Source organism: Lepidochelys kempii, chromosome 6, assembly GCF_965140265.1.
Source record: "Lepidochelys kempii isolate rLepKem1 chromosome 6, rLepKem1.hap2, whole genome shotgun sequence".
NCBI classification, from domain to species: Eukaryota; Metazoa; Chordata; order Testudines; family Cheloniidae; genus Lepidochelys; species Lepidochelys kempii.
The window spans coordinates 107,296,307-107,310,777 of NC_133261.1; the positions used below are offsets into that span (position 1 = coordinate 107,296,307).

The following is a 14,471-nucleotide window of genomic DNA, read 5'->3' on the forward strand; positions in this document are numbered from 1 at the left end:
CTTGTTTAAATGTATACTGGATTTGCTGAAAAATGTAATTTATAATAAATACAGATTATTAAAATATATGGACTACATTTTATTTGCCCTCAATTTTGTTGGAGACCCACTTTTGGAGTTAAGATTAAATATTTTCTACAGTTTTGTTCCTGTTTTGGGTGGTTATGTATTAATCTAAACAAGATTGAAATATACAGTTTTCCCCCATTAAAAAAAAGACTGATGACCATCATAATGTGTCTGTGTTTTGTTTCTGTATCTTTTGGATGATAAAAGCTTTAAAACACCTGAACAGCTTTTATGTTGTATCTTGGAGATTCAATTTGAAAGCTTTTAATGGACACTGTAAGGTGATTTCATTTTTTAGAAAGTGAATTTTTGTTTTCACTCTTGTGTTGTTGTTAGCACTGCCCTCTAAAAAGGCTGAAAGTATATCCCCTTTCAGTTTGCCAAATGCTCTCTCCCAGTTTTGAAGGTAACAGACACTAACAGGGCTGAGTTGACTTGAAATAAGACCTATTTAATATAGTTTTATATCCTGGCATGTGCATCGGCATCAGTAATTACAGCAACATAGCAGTGGATGTAGTCACTGCAAGCAGTGAGTGCACAAGCTTTGTAGGTTCTACTTAAAATGACTGACTTCCTAATTTCTTGACAATGGAGTGGTACATGGAAGCCTATTAATATTCAGAATTGGGAGGACTTTGAAAGTAGTAATTACAATGTATAAAAGAAAAATATTAGTCTTTTAAAACTTTGATTAGTCACTTTTAATAACTCTAAATACAAATGCATTATCAGTAATAATAAGAAATAATAATAAGAAACTTGTGCTACTTTGGCCAAACCTTTTGATCTAAAAACTAGATTTCTTTCAGCCTTGGTTATTATCCTTGTACAGTTCAAACCTCTTATTGCTGAAACTTTAAAATGTTTGGTGCTCTACAAGACACAAGATGACATGGTTCCTGCCTTGAAGTTCACCTTTTAAAATAATATCAAACCTGTTTGACTCTTACCCCATAAATGCATAGATTTTAAATGTGTATCACTATTAATGAGAATTACCTTGGTAAACAATACATCAGCAGCAGAATAGACAGTTAATTTCTCTCAAATGATTGTTTAATTTAAGTGAATTCCAAATATTCTAGAGAACTTCGGGGGTTACTATATATCCTGCATTGCAGGGGATTCAAAATAGAAAAGATTGTCTGATTTGTCTGAATAGTTGCCAATACTTCAAATTTGAGAGACCAGAGTTCAGGCTGTTTGCACTTGTTACTGTTTCCATTTTCTAGATGGGAGAACTGTGTTAAGGAGACAACAGAAAACATCACATCTGGTGTGCTCATACAAAAATTAACAAACAAAAAGTTACCAACATGGTGTAACATCTGAATGTAGTTACATGACAAAAGTGATGGACTCTTTCCATATTAGCGTTTAAAAATAAAAACTGTGTGGTAATAAAATACTCTCCATATACAATGACTTTAAACACATTGTACAAACTTCAGTAAACAAAATCAGTTGTAGTAAATAAAAAAAAAGGAAACTTTAAAGGAGTACTTTACTTACTAATATATCTTGTGCACATAATAAGACTTTACATTTATTAACTCAATATAACTAAACCTAGATTTGGAGAAACCTTATTTAAAGTAGGCAAGTCCAGATCGGTACCCTCAATTGTTCATTACAATATTTTTTCCAAAACATTCTGAATAAAAGAGGCACAACAGGATATATGGCTTTTGGCTTTTTATGTGATTATGGATATTTAAAATGGAGTGCAGTTCACTAAATCCTCATTCAGTAGTCTTGATTTTTAAAAAATTGCTCAGGAAGAGGCATAATGGAGGAAAACTCAAATGTTTCTGAAAGGTATATACTGTACTTCCCAATAGTGGTGTCACTGCTAAAAAATTGTTGTAATAGCTGGATTATTATTTTCTTCTAACCTCATGGTAAAGCACCAAAGACACTGTAAAGTTAAAAGAATTATGTAAGAAAATCAGGGATTGAAAATTACAATAAGATGTTACTTGCTATTAGTCATAGGACCCATGACAACTTTTAAGATCCAATGTTTTGTGAAGCACCAGTGGCTAGAAACTAATACTCTCTCACTGGAAAGCTGGAAATACTCGATATCCTGTGATTAAATTATTTCTCACCCTGCTATGCAACACAAAATCCTTCCTTAAAAATCACAAAATCCTGGTTATCTTGATTTCCCTTCCTTCTCCTCCTCTTCAATTCCAATCTGCGTTCACTGACCCTGTCTAAACAAGGACAGTTAATAGACTTGAGTTTATTTAAAATCCTGATTTCAGTAACGATGGTTTAATTGTTTAAGAGATTTATAATCGGAATATGAAGCATCCTTCACTAACCAATCAAGGATTTTAGATTTATCAAGCTGTTTTCATAGAATTGTTCTTAAAAGCCTTTAAAGCTCCTTTGAAGAGCAGCTTTGTTAATCACTAGAAAATTAATGTTTTTAAATACCTAGAAGTATGTCCACTTCACTATAAAAATCTTTTACTACTAAGGTTCATTTCCCATTGTGAGAGATCCTGTTGGTGTGTCAAGTAGAAAAATTTAAAAAATCTAGTGCTCATTAAGCGGAATTGGTATTAAAATTACATAAGAGTATAAAGTCAGATAATGTAGTAGTAATATTTAAAAGACCCTTATTTTCTGCTTCAGGTGCATGAATTTGGGTGCAATAACATTGCTGAATTCATGGAACAGCACTCTGAAAAGAATCAATTGTTGTCTGTAACTGTGACACTGCACATTTTTAAGTAATATTTTAGTTCTGTGGAATTTAAACGACTTATTAGTGGTTTCTCAAGTATTTTTTAAAAAACTGATAAAATTGTTTTACTAAGACAGAACATTTCTTTGCATCAGGTGCTTCATGATAATATTAACATAACCAAATGAATCTTATAGTAAAATTTCATTTTAGCCACTTTTTAAAAGAAAATAAATTTCTTCCTCCCTTCCCCCTTTCGTTTCTTAAAGTACAAGCCTTTGAATTCTATTAGTCCAGAATACTTTAGTCCATTTTCCCCCTTAGACCTAGGTAAGGTATGTGTGTGCATATTGATTAATCTGTTGGTTTTGAGTTACTTTTCTAGTGACTTGTGGACTTGCAAGTTTTCCTACAATTTTGCGGAATTGTATCACAATGTTTCACTATTACTGACCTTGCAATTTTCTGGACAGAAGGTTTTGTATTTTGGTTTTTTTTTTAAGATAGTGGATAAATAAATCTGTGTGTAACCATGAAATACACTATGATATAGCTCCTAATCTTACTGGCCTTAAAAAATTAGGCCCCAATCTGGAAAAGGTTTAGGTATGCATTAATTTTACACAGTGAGTAATCCTATTCAGTGTATAAATTTACCTGTCCAAATCTTTGCAGGTTTAGGTCTTAGGCATGTAGAGTGCAGCTTTTGAGATCATTTTACAAGATCTTCTTGAAATTATTATTCCATTAATCTTTTAAAAAATAACCAAAATTTAATTCATTCCTTGTCTTTAAATGAGGTTCCCTTGCCCATCCACCTCCCTTGAGTTTAACTGTTCTAGTTCTTCCTTCATTAAAAATATTTTGGATTTTTATGCAGTTAGAGATTTTTGACTCAATATATTGAAAATCTGTGAGTATAGTAGATTATTCTAGAGTAAATCCTGAAGCCTCTGATTAATGGGGAGAGGAAAGACACTTTAGGAGGCTTCAGGAAAAATTGTTTGGAAAACCTCTTAAAGTTGGCAATACTTGTATTACCTTTCATCGCTATATTTACCTTTTTGATAAAATACTCAAACCAGTGTGTCAAACCAGTCATCTAGCTATGTCTTGAGAAAAAGATAATTGTGACGAAAACACCAGATGGCTGCACTCTGAATATTTGGTTTTTATTTTTATTTCTTTTGCTTCCACAAAGTGAGTAGCATTCTGCAATTGGCGATTTAAGTCATAGTCGCACTTAGTTGAGATTCTGGCTTAAGAGCTACTGCATTGCCATGCATTTATTACCCTTTTGTTGATATTAATGCAGCTGTGGACGTCAATGTGAGTTGAATTTTTTTTTTGAAAAAATATCTGTTAATACCAGACTCCTCTGCAGCCTCTTGTAGATTGTTTAAGCTCTTTATTTTATTCTTCTGTCTGCATTTGTAGCTTAAACTAATAAGGATGTTAATAACTGTGAATGTCCAGTGTCAGACATAAATAGAATAGCCTGTTGTCTTTATCTTCAAAGGCATTACATTGTACTTCTAGCAAGTGCACCAACAGAAAAACAGCGACTAGAATGGTGAGTATCATGCATGCTGGGGGTTTTTAATTCCTCAAATTACAAAATAATTTTATCCAACCAACCTGAGATGTAAATGAACAAGTAATACATATATTACGGAAAAAATTCTGGGTAGAAATCCCAGTGCCTGATGGGTCTAAAACATTGTCGTGGGTGAAGATTCTGTGCTCTGGAATTAAATAGATGAAGACAATTAATAATGTTGCTCTCTTTCATTAATCCAGAAATTCATTAAGGAAACAGAATGAAGGAGGATATTATTGGCTGCAGTACTCTATTTAAAAGGACCTGCAAAGGTTTAAAAAGATATTACCTTGAGTTTTATGATGTATGGAGAAGGCCTGAATAGCTAGATCTCATTCCCTCTCCTCTGTTTTTTATTCGGGGTTCTCCGATATTTGAGTTCTCTCACCTTAGTTGAAGCAGCGGAGGTGTTGAATCTTCAAAAGATACATCTTTTTTTTTCACATGTTTAGGCATTAGAGTAAAATAGCTTTTTAAAAAATCCAAAAAACCTTAATCTGAATACAAATTCATTCCTCTCTCAATTTTCTGCCTTCAGCCTTTCCTGGCTAGGGTATTATTTGATTTCTGAAGACTTACCAATGCATAGTAACTTAATTACTACACCCAGGAAAATCTTTCATTGTTGATGTCATTTTGGGCACAGGCAATTTGGACAAGGTCGTCATGACTTCAAGAAAAGATGATGTGGAATTCCACTGAACAAAGCTACATGGCTTTGTTGGAAAGTAATATTAGGATATTTGTCTGGAGTGAGCTTGTCTGGCCGAGTATTTAGTTTCTTGGTATTTCCAGATATTGGTTTAACCAGAACATTTTGGCTTTTTCCTCCCAGAAGTGTGTAGTTGTATTTCAGGTATTTTTAAACTGCCACTTATTAGTAAGTGTTTTTTTGTTTTTTTATTCATTTAGGGTGGGCTTGGTGGAGTCAAAAATCCGAATTCTAGTTGGAAGCTTGGAAAAGAATGAGTTCATTACACTGGCTCACGTGAATCCTCAGTCATTCCCAGCACCCAAGGAAAATCCTGACAAGTAAGCCAAATCCTCACTCTTTAATGCAATAATTGAAGGACATTCTATGCAGATAACTGAAAATTTACAATTTACATTATTCAAATCCATTACTGAAATGGATGAACATTTAATTAAAAGTAAACTTGACTAATGACTTAAGTTGTCAGCAATTATTGGTAAAGTCTGGCATCCACTTACATAAAAATCACTTGGCTAGCGCACAGATACTTTTGTAGCAGTAGTAATACCTTAATGGAGAGATACAACTTCACTAATTAGCACAATATATACTGTGCAAAGTTGCTATAATACTAACCTTGGTATTCCCCTCTTGTGCTTCAATTGTCTGAGTGACTATTACCAAAGTCTGTTGTTATGCTTTTATTAGTAGCACTGAGAATCAAGCAAGAGTCACAGACTCAGTCTCTTATTGATTTCATTATCAGCCAAAATGACAGCTTAGTTAGATTTGGAGATTTGAAATACATCTATAGCTAATAGCTTTTGTTTTTTAACTTGCCAATGATTAATGTTTTAGGAAACACTAATGTCTGGTACCTGTAGGAAGAAAGCAAGTACATGTTTCAAAACTGACATTAGGATGTTTGGCAAGTTCTGATTCTGTTGTTTTGCTTTCCAGACTGTTAGGACTGTGTTTTGGGCTTGGTTGGTTGGTTTTTGGCCAGAAAATTGCACTTGACTTGGTGTTTTCTATGTATCAATTGCCATAGCCAGATTAGTGAGAGGTTATTTATGTCAAGTCTGAGGTTGGGAAATAAATTTTTGTGAACAGTTCTAACATGTATTTTTGCAGGTGTAACATTTTGACTTTGTGTTGTCTGTAGCGTGTAAAGCATTTTCATATTGAATTTAGCTTTAAAATCAGTGCTCATTTCATTATGAAATATCTACAGAAAGTCCACGTGACCTTTTACACAGGCTCTTCAACAAGGCAGTGGCTTCTTGGATTGGGCCCATTGGTGGCTGCTGTAAGCATAATTTAGTTGCACACCCAAAAAGTGAATTTGGGCAAGAGTATTGATAGAACTGTTTAAAATTAAGAAATTACTAGATAAAAATGAATTGCAATTAAGCAATAATAGAATACCATTTCTTTAAATATTTTGGATGTTTTCTACATTTTCAAATATTTTGATTTCAATTACAACACAATTCAAAGTATACAGTGCTCACTTTATTTTTTATTACAAACATTTGTACTATAAAAATCTTCAGTTCACCTCATTGAAGTACTGTAGTGCAATCTCTTTATTATGAAAGTTGAACTTACAAATGTAGAATTATGTAAAAAAAAGAATAACTGCACTTAACAATAAAACAATGTAAAACTTTAGAGCTTACAAGTCCACTCAGTCCTTCTTGTTCAGCCAATCACTCAGACAAACAAGCTTGTTTACATTGGTGGGAGATAATGTTGCCCACTTCTTGTTTACAATGTCACCTGAAAGTGAAAACAGTCATTGGCATGGCATTGTTGTAGCCAGCATAGCAAGATATTTACGTGCCAGATGCACTAAAGATTCATATGCCCCTTCATGTGTCAACCGCCATTCCAGAGGACATACGTCCATGCTGATGACGGGTTTTGCTTGATAAGGATCCAAAGCAGTGGGGACTGACCCATGTTCATTTTTATCATATGATTCAGAAGCAGAAAGTTGATTTTTCTCTTTTGGTGGTTCGGGTTCTGTAGTTTCTGCATCAGAGTGTTGCTTTTAAGACTTCTGACAGCATGCTCCACACTTCATTCCTCTCAGATTTTGGAAGGCACTTCAGAGTCGTAAATCTTGTGTCTAGTGCTGTAACTATTTTTAGAAATCTCAGATTGATATCTTTGCATTTTGTAAAATCTGTTGTGAAAGTGTTCTTAAATCAAACAACATATGCTGGGTCATCATCAGAGACTGTCATAAGGTGGAATACAGGTAAAACCACGGAGCAGGAGACATACAATTCTCTTCTTTCTCCCCTCTCCCACAAGGAGTTCAGTCACAAACCTGCAGGGCTCAACTAATGTTTCTAGTTTTTGCAGTTTTTCAAAATCCTTACCTGTTGGCACTGATATATTGTGCTTTTGAAGAGCTAATGTGCATGTGATAGTGGCTTTATTGCAAAGTAGGCTCTGAATCATAGCCAATGTGGAGTTCCATCTGGTTGAAATATCTTGTACAAGAGTCTTTTTTCTTTGTCCATTTGCAGCTTGTTGTATTCCTAGCTCTGTACTGTTATCTGGGCTGTGTTTGAAATGGCCCACAAGTTTTCTACATTTTGCCAGCACGTTTTCAAAACCACCATCACTGAGCGCCACTGTAATGGATCACTGCAGTCTGTGATCAATGCATATCATGTGTTCAATAGGCAAGTGACTGGCTGCTGCTACCATTTTATGTGCAGTCAGTACTAATTGTTACCTTTTCTTGAATATTCCATTCTTTCTCAACATAAATGAAATGCTCTGCACATGCTTCAGCATAATCTCTCTTCAGTATGAGTTACTGTTACAGCAAACAACTGCAGTGTCCATGCAGCATCAGTAAGGTGTGCCGTGACATCAAGATAGCTGTGATTGCTCAAGGATGTCCAGTAATCACCAGTAAAACCAAAAGCCAGTGCATTTTTCAGAAGCTCCAACTTTGTAGTCTTTCTGTTGTCATATAGATCACTTATTTGAGATGCAATGGTTCCTTGGGAGGGCAAGGTGTATGACTGATTGGAAGATGCAATTTGAATAATATCTTAGCCCTCTGACCATTTACAATGCTGAGTGGTCTGCAGTCCATAGCTATCCACTTTGCAGTAGTATTGGTTAAGGTGTTGTACTTTGTTTGTTTGATTCATGGGCTTGTAGCAATCCTGAAACTCTATAACTGTACTCTGTTGTGGCTGGCTGGATTAATTTGCTGGTGGTGGGTTACCTGTAGCACAAGAGCCATAAGCAAAAGCATGCTTAGAACATAGGTGGAAGTGCAGACTTGAAGTGCTTCTGTGGTATTGGGACTCAGCCATGCAATAGCTACAGATAAGTCTTTATAGACAAAAAACCATTTGGAAGTATTTTAAACATAAACTTGCCATTCGAAAGACCTGAACTGTTGCTGCTTTGCTCCATTAACTTTTTCTGATATTTAATCAGTCCAGATCATGAAAACACAGTAGAAATGTCAATATCTAGAATAATTCAATAAATTCTTCTATATAATCAATATATTAGTGTCCTTTTCAAAAGAGTCTTTGCCATGGATTTGGAAAGATTTTACCTCAGGATTAACATTCAGTAGGAGACTGAATTGTGCAGGAGGCTTTTTTTAATTCTGCTGCTCCTGGGTTAGCCTTTTGTATACTATTTTGTATGTGTCCTTCAGAGGAGTCTTGGCTTTTTGAAAGGGGTAAAATTTTTTTATCCCAGAAAGTCAGTACTCTGGAGATGAGAGGTGTGTGAGTTATGCACGAGAAAGGTGAATTCTTGATGCTGCCCCAGTGGAGGTGGGTTTCTGAGGTCACCAGGTACACCTCCTGTCCGAAGAGTTTCATTTTAGAAATCTGCATTTGGTGTTGGGGGAGAATAGGGGAGGGGGGAAGTAAGCAAAGACTTGTACAGGAGGAGAGTCTGGGAGGGCAGGGGGTGACAACACGGAGTAGCATGCAATAACTTGTGCAGGAGGAGCGTGAGGGAGGTGTCTTGCTGCTGCTTCTGGAAAGGTGGCTTCTGGTACTGGGCTCGCCTCCTTTTACTGAGCTTGGTGGGCTCCCTTCAGCTGAGTGAGCCTTTGTTTGCAAGGGAGGGTGGATTTTACCTCAGGGACTCATACTACAGGGGAGGAGAGGCTGGTGCAGGGAGGCTGAGCTCACCAGGCCCATGTTCTCTATGGGGTACCCCTGGAACAAGTGGCTGGCTTGGGGCAATGGGGCACGACGCAGGGGGCTTGGTCCCGCAACTGAGGAGCGGGCCGGGCACAATAGTGCACGGGCCAGCTAGGGTGACAGTATGTCCCATTTTGGCCAGGACAGTTCCCTTTCTCAGCTCTGTCACAGCCATCCCTACTTTTTCACCAAAACTGAGCATTTGTCTTGGCTGCAAGGCAGAGCAGAGAGTGGCAGCTTCTGCACAGGGGCCAGCTGAAGACAGCACTGACTGCCAGCAGGAAAGCAGAGAAATGTGCTGCTGGCGGGCAGTGCTGGCTTCAGAGCTGACCCCTGCGTGGCGCAAAGCTGGCCAGGAGCAGGGGAGGGAACTGGGGAGGCTGGGAATTCAGCCCCAAGTGCAGTCGGCACGGAGCTCAGCAGGCATGGGGGTGTGGAGGTCAGCCCCAGGTGGCCCAGGGCTCGGAGGGTGGGGGAGGGTCAGCCCCCAGCTGTAGGTGGCATGGGACTCAGGAGGGGGGTGAGCTCCCCAACTTGGAGAGACAAGGTCATCCGCAGCTGCAGGTGGCACGGGGCTGGGGGGCGGAGGGTCAGCTCCCGAGTTTGGGGGGCATGGGGCTCAGGAGTGGGGTCAGCCCCAGCCATGGGCAGCACAGGGCTGGCTTGGGGGAAGACCCCACTATGGGCAGTGCGAAGCTTGGGGGCAGGGAGGCTCAGGCTCAACCCCAGCCCTGGGCGGCACGGGGCTGGGGGGGAGAGACCCTGCTGTGGGCAGTGCAGAGCTTCTGTGGGGCTCAGGCCCGGATGCAGGGGGTTGGTGAAGGCATGGGGCAGGTGGCTGGGGCAAGCCCTGCAAGTGCGGGGGTGGCTCGGGTGAGCCTCTGGCCATCCTGTTTTTACTTTTAAAAAATACTTCTCTGCTGGAGCTGGCATGAGAACCATGTCTTTCTGTAGCCTCTTCTCTTTCCACCCGCCCTCTGGTGGCTTCTTGCGTTACTGCACCTGACCCGAGGTAGGTTCTTTGGAGCAGCTGATGCTGCGCCCCCCCCTCCGATTGTCTGAGATTAACGTGCTTTTAAAAAATTAACGTATTATTTATGTTGTGCGTTAATGGCAGTTAACTGGCAGCCCTAGAAATTACCTGTTCAAAGTAGTTGCTAACAGATCTTCTTGAAACGGTGCTGAAAATGGTCTGACTAATGGTGTAAAAGTGTCAAAATTATTTTCATTTACAGAAAGCATATTTGAAATTAGTTTTGCTCTGCCTATACTAAGTCCATGTCCACACTACAAACTTATGTCGACTCAAGTTACCTCTGCATACAGCCGCCCAGTCAGTACGTCACTTGTGCACATGCGTGCTTGGCTCCTTGTGTTGGCAGTGCGTGTACTCACCAATTCATGTTTGTTTTTGATGCAAAGTGTAGTGCATCATGGGTAGGTATCCCTTTGTGCAACCCGCCATCATCCAGTGCACAGTCCTTTGGGGAGATTTGGCAATGCATGGTGTCATAAATATAAAGGGAAGGGTAAACACCTTTAAATCCCTCCTGGCCAGAGGAAAAACCCTTTCACCTGTAAAGGGTTAAGGAGCTAAGATAACCGCACTGGCACCTCACCAAAATGACCAATGAGGAGACAAGATACTTGTCTGGGTGGAGGCAGAAACAAAGGTTCTCTCTGTCTGTGTGATGCTTTTGCCGGGACCAGAGCAGGAATGAAGGTCAGAACTCCTGTAAAGAGTTAGTAAGCAATCTAGTTAGATATGCGTTAGATTCTGTTTTGTTTAAATGGCTGATAAAATAAGTTGTGATGAATGGAATGTATATTCCGGTTTTTGTGTCTTTTTGTAACTTAAGGTTTTGCCTAGAGGGATTCTCTATGTTTTTAATCTGATTACCCTGTAAGATATTTACCATCCTGGTTTTACAGAGGTGATTCTTTTACTTTTTCTTTAATTAAAATTCTTCTTTTAAGAACCTGATTTCTTTTCATTGTTCTTAAAATCCAAGGGTTTGGGTCTGTGTTCTATGCAACTCTTATGCAAATTGGTGAGGATTTTTATCAAGCCTCCCCCAGGAAAGGGGGTGTAGTGCTTGGGGAGATATTTTGGGGGGGAGATGTTTCCAAGTGGGCACTTCCCCTGTTCTTTGTGTAACACTTTGGTGGCGGCGGCGTTTAACCTAAGCTGGTAAGAATAAGCTTAGGGGGTCTTTCATGCAGGTCCCCACATCTGTACCCTAGAGTTCAGAGTGGGGAAGGAACCATGACACATGTAAGGCCAAAACAAATCGCCCAAGGGGTGACTGGGAGCAAGGGGTCAACTTCTCAGTCCGCAGCTGTGTCCATCCCATAATGTTACCTGTATCCCATAGTTTTTGTACCTTTTTTTCAAAATCTCGCAAACCTGCAAGGCCCTCCTCATTGTCCACTATCTCTGACAGAAGCATAGAGCCTGCACACCTCTGCATTATCATCATTAGTGTTGCAAGCACAGGGCGTACGATCCTGAAGTATTTGCAGAGCTTCAAGAAGAACTGAATTGGCAGGGATCATGGCATTTCTTTCGGGGACCGATTGCTATGGGACATAGTGATAATCAATTCAAGATTGTTGGTGGAGTTCATGGAGCAGCTGTAATTGGTGGAGAAACAAGCACTGGTTTGTGGGATGGTATCATAATGCAGAATTGGGATGAAAACCAGTGGCTGCAAAACTTTTGGATGCACAAGGCTACATTCCTAAATCTGTGTGCTAAGTTTGCCCCGGCCTCTCAGCACAGAGACACAAAAATTAGAGCTGTACTGACAGTGGAGATGGGAGTGGCAATCACATTGTGGAAATGTGCAAAGTCAGTTTGCTAATGGTCAGTCAAGAATCAATTTGGAGTCGGGAAATCCACTGCAGAGGCCACTGATGCAAATGTGAAGAGGCATTAATCACTTCCTACTGCGCAGGACTGTGGCTCTAAGTAATGTGCAGGACATAGTAGGAGGATTTGCAGCTGTGGGGTTCCTGAACTGCAGTGGAGTAATAGACAGCACATACCCCTATTTTGGCACCAGACCTCCTTGCCGCTGAGTACATCAAGAGAAAGGGCTACCATTCTATGGTTGTGCAAGCGTTGGTTGATCACTGGGGATGCCTCACTGACATCAGTGTGGACTGGTCAGGGAAGGTCCATGGCATGCTCTCATTCTCAAGAATATGGGACTGTTCAGAAAGCTACAAGCGAAGACTTCCTTTCCCATCTGGCGGATTACCATTGGGAATATTGAAATGCCAGTAGTGATCCTGAGGGACCCAGCCTACCCCTGGCTCATGAAGCCATACGTTGGCCACCTCGACAGCACCAAGGAACAATTCAACTACTGGCTCAGCAGATGGAGAATGACAGTTGAATGTGCTTTTGGTCATTTGAAGGGTCGCTGGTGTTGTTTACTCACAAGATTGGATCTCAGTGAGAAAAATACCCCAATGATTATAGCTGCGTGCTATGTCCTTCATAATATATGTGAAGCAAAGGGGGAGAAGTTGCCATCCAAATGGAGGGTAGAGTGGAGAGGCTGCCTGCTGAATTTGAACAGCCAGATACAAGGACTATTATAAGAGCTCAGTGCAGCACTATACAACTCATGGAGGCTTTGAAAGACCATTTTCACAGTGAGAGAGTAGTGTTTGGTATGTTCTACCTGGCCACTGCCCTTTTGTGGCCTGGTAGGAATTATGTGGTGATTGCTGTATTTGTAGGAATGTAACATTATCAGTGCACCTATTTATTTTGTTTGTGAATGATCCTCTGAGTTGTATGACACTGTGCAGATAATTGATTTCTTTCAGAACTGCTGAGCTTCAGTAGCATATGCTGTGAACTCATAAAGATTATTAACAGAATTTTATTCTGTAACAAAATCGGTGCCAAAAAACCCATGCATTTTTAAAACAAATATATTAAAAAGTTAAGGCCCAACGAATTAAGAGAACAATCAGATTTCTTCAAGTGATAGTCCCTATATATATTCCAAACGTGGCTGCATATGCACCAGAACCAGAAGGTTTTCCCTACCAGTGTCCATTGATATACCGTGCATCTCCTCATGTTCACAGTTGAGGGCATAATAGGCCGTGAAAGTCGACACCTCTCCAGTTCTCTCTCACTGCCGCAAGCCCTGTTCCTTTGTGTGCTTAGTTTTTACTAAGAGAGTGACTTCTTCCATTGTATATAATTATTCATAGTTCTTTGCAGTTCTTCTCATAGTTAGTAGTTGTTGCGTTAGTAGTAGTTAATGTTAAGTTAGCTGGTCATCCCTGTTCGGAGACAGCCCCTCCCTCTGGGGACTGTGCCCGTGTCCCAGGGTTCAAGAACTCTGTATCCTGCCTGCGCTCCTTCTCTGAGCAACAAGCATTGGAGGGGTGTCTGTTGCTTCAGCGAGGCTCATGTCATGGCACAGTATTGGATCTGCAAGTTGTTTCTGCTTCGGACCTGAGACACTCAAGATCTCCATTGAACTTATGAAGGGGAAAGAATTCATGTCCACTAGAGATATATATACACCAACCATAGCTTTCACGTGTCTGTGTAGATGAAGCTTGTGATTGTCTTTAATGGCCCGCGGGGTGGAGTGGTAAGAATAGTGCTGCAAACCATGATGCTTCACGGAATGTTGGGGGGGAGGGGTTATTGGGATTTCCTGGCATTGAGTTCTCAATGGGTTGCAGGGGGAGGCAAGCCCAGGACTGTTGAACGTGCAGGTTCACCAGTGTCTATAGCATCTCTTCGCTGCCTGAGAAACCCCATTATGTCCTGGTGCATCTCCTCCTTTTCCTGCTGGGACTCCTAGACCTTCCTCCTCTTCACTTGTTTCTTTTCCAGGCTATCTACAGTGTTCATTCTCCAGGTCCTGTGTTCATTGTCCCTTGCAGTACTGGCTTGCAGGATCTCATTGAACATGTCATCCTGAGTCCTCTTCTTTCTCCTTCTCCTCCTTCTCTGGCTCAGGTGTTACACAGGTGTGGAGGGGGAGACACTGAAGGCCACAAAGGCAGCAGAAGATAAAACAAAGAGGTACCACTGTCAGTGTATTCACTGCAGAACTTAGGATGCTGAACTCACTCCTCTTGCTTCCCTAAAGTTATGAGCACTACATTTTCACTTCTGTTTGGGACTGCATGTGGACGGCACTAGCCATGGTGAGTATGGCTTCC

The 14,471-nt window shown here is 40.1% G+C and overlaps 1 protein-coding gene and 1 pseudogene across 2 annotated transcripts in view; one reads left to right on the plus strand and one right to left on the minus strand.

Moving 5' to 3' along the window:
• The window catches only part of PAPOLA (poly(A) polymerase alpha), a 95,174-nt gene that overhangs the window by 41,534 nt on the left and 39,169 nt on the right, over positions 1-14,471 (plus strand). For both annotated transcript variants that reach the window (XM_073349598.1, XM_073349599.1), the window contains exons 13-14: positions 4,290-4,343; positions 5,283-5,402. In XM_073349598.1, coding sequence (XP_073205699.1) covers positions 4,290-4,343; positions 5,283-5,402 — 174 coding nt within the window. The remainder of the gene's footprint in view (positions 1-4,289; positions 4,344-5,282; positions 5,403-14,471) is intronic.
• Positions 6,755-8,535, minus strand: LOC140912207 (E3 SUMO-protein ligase ZBED1-like; annotated as a pseudogene).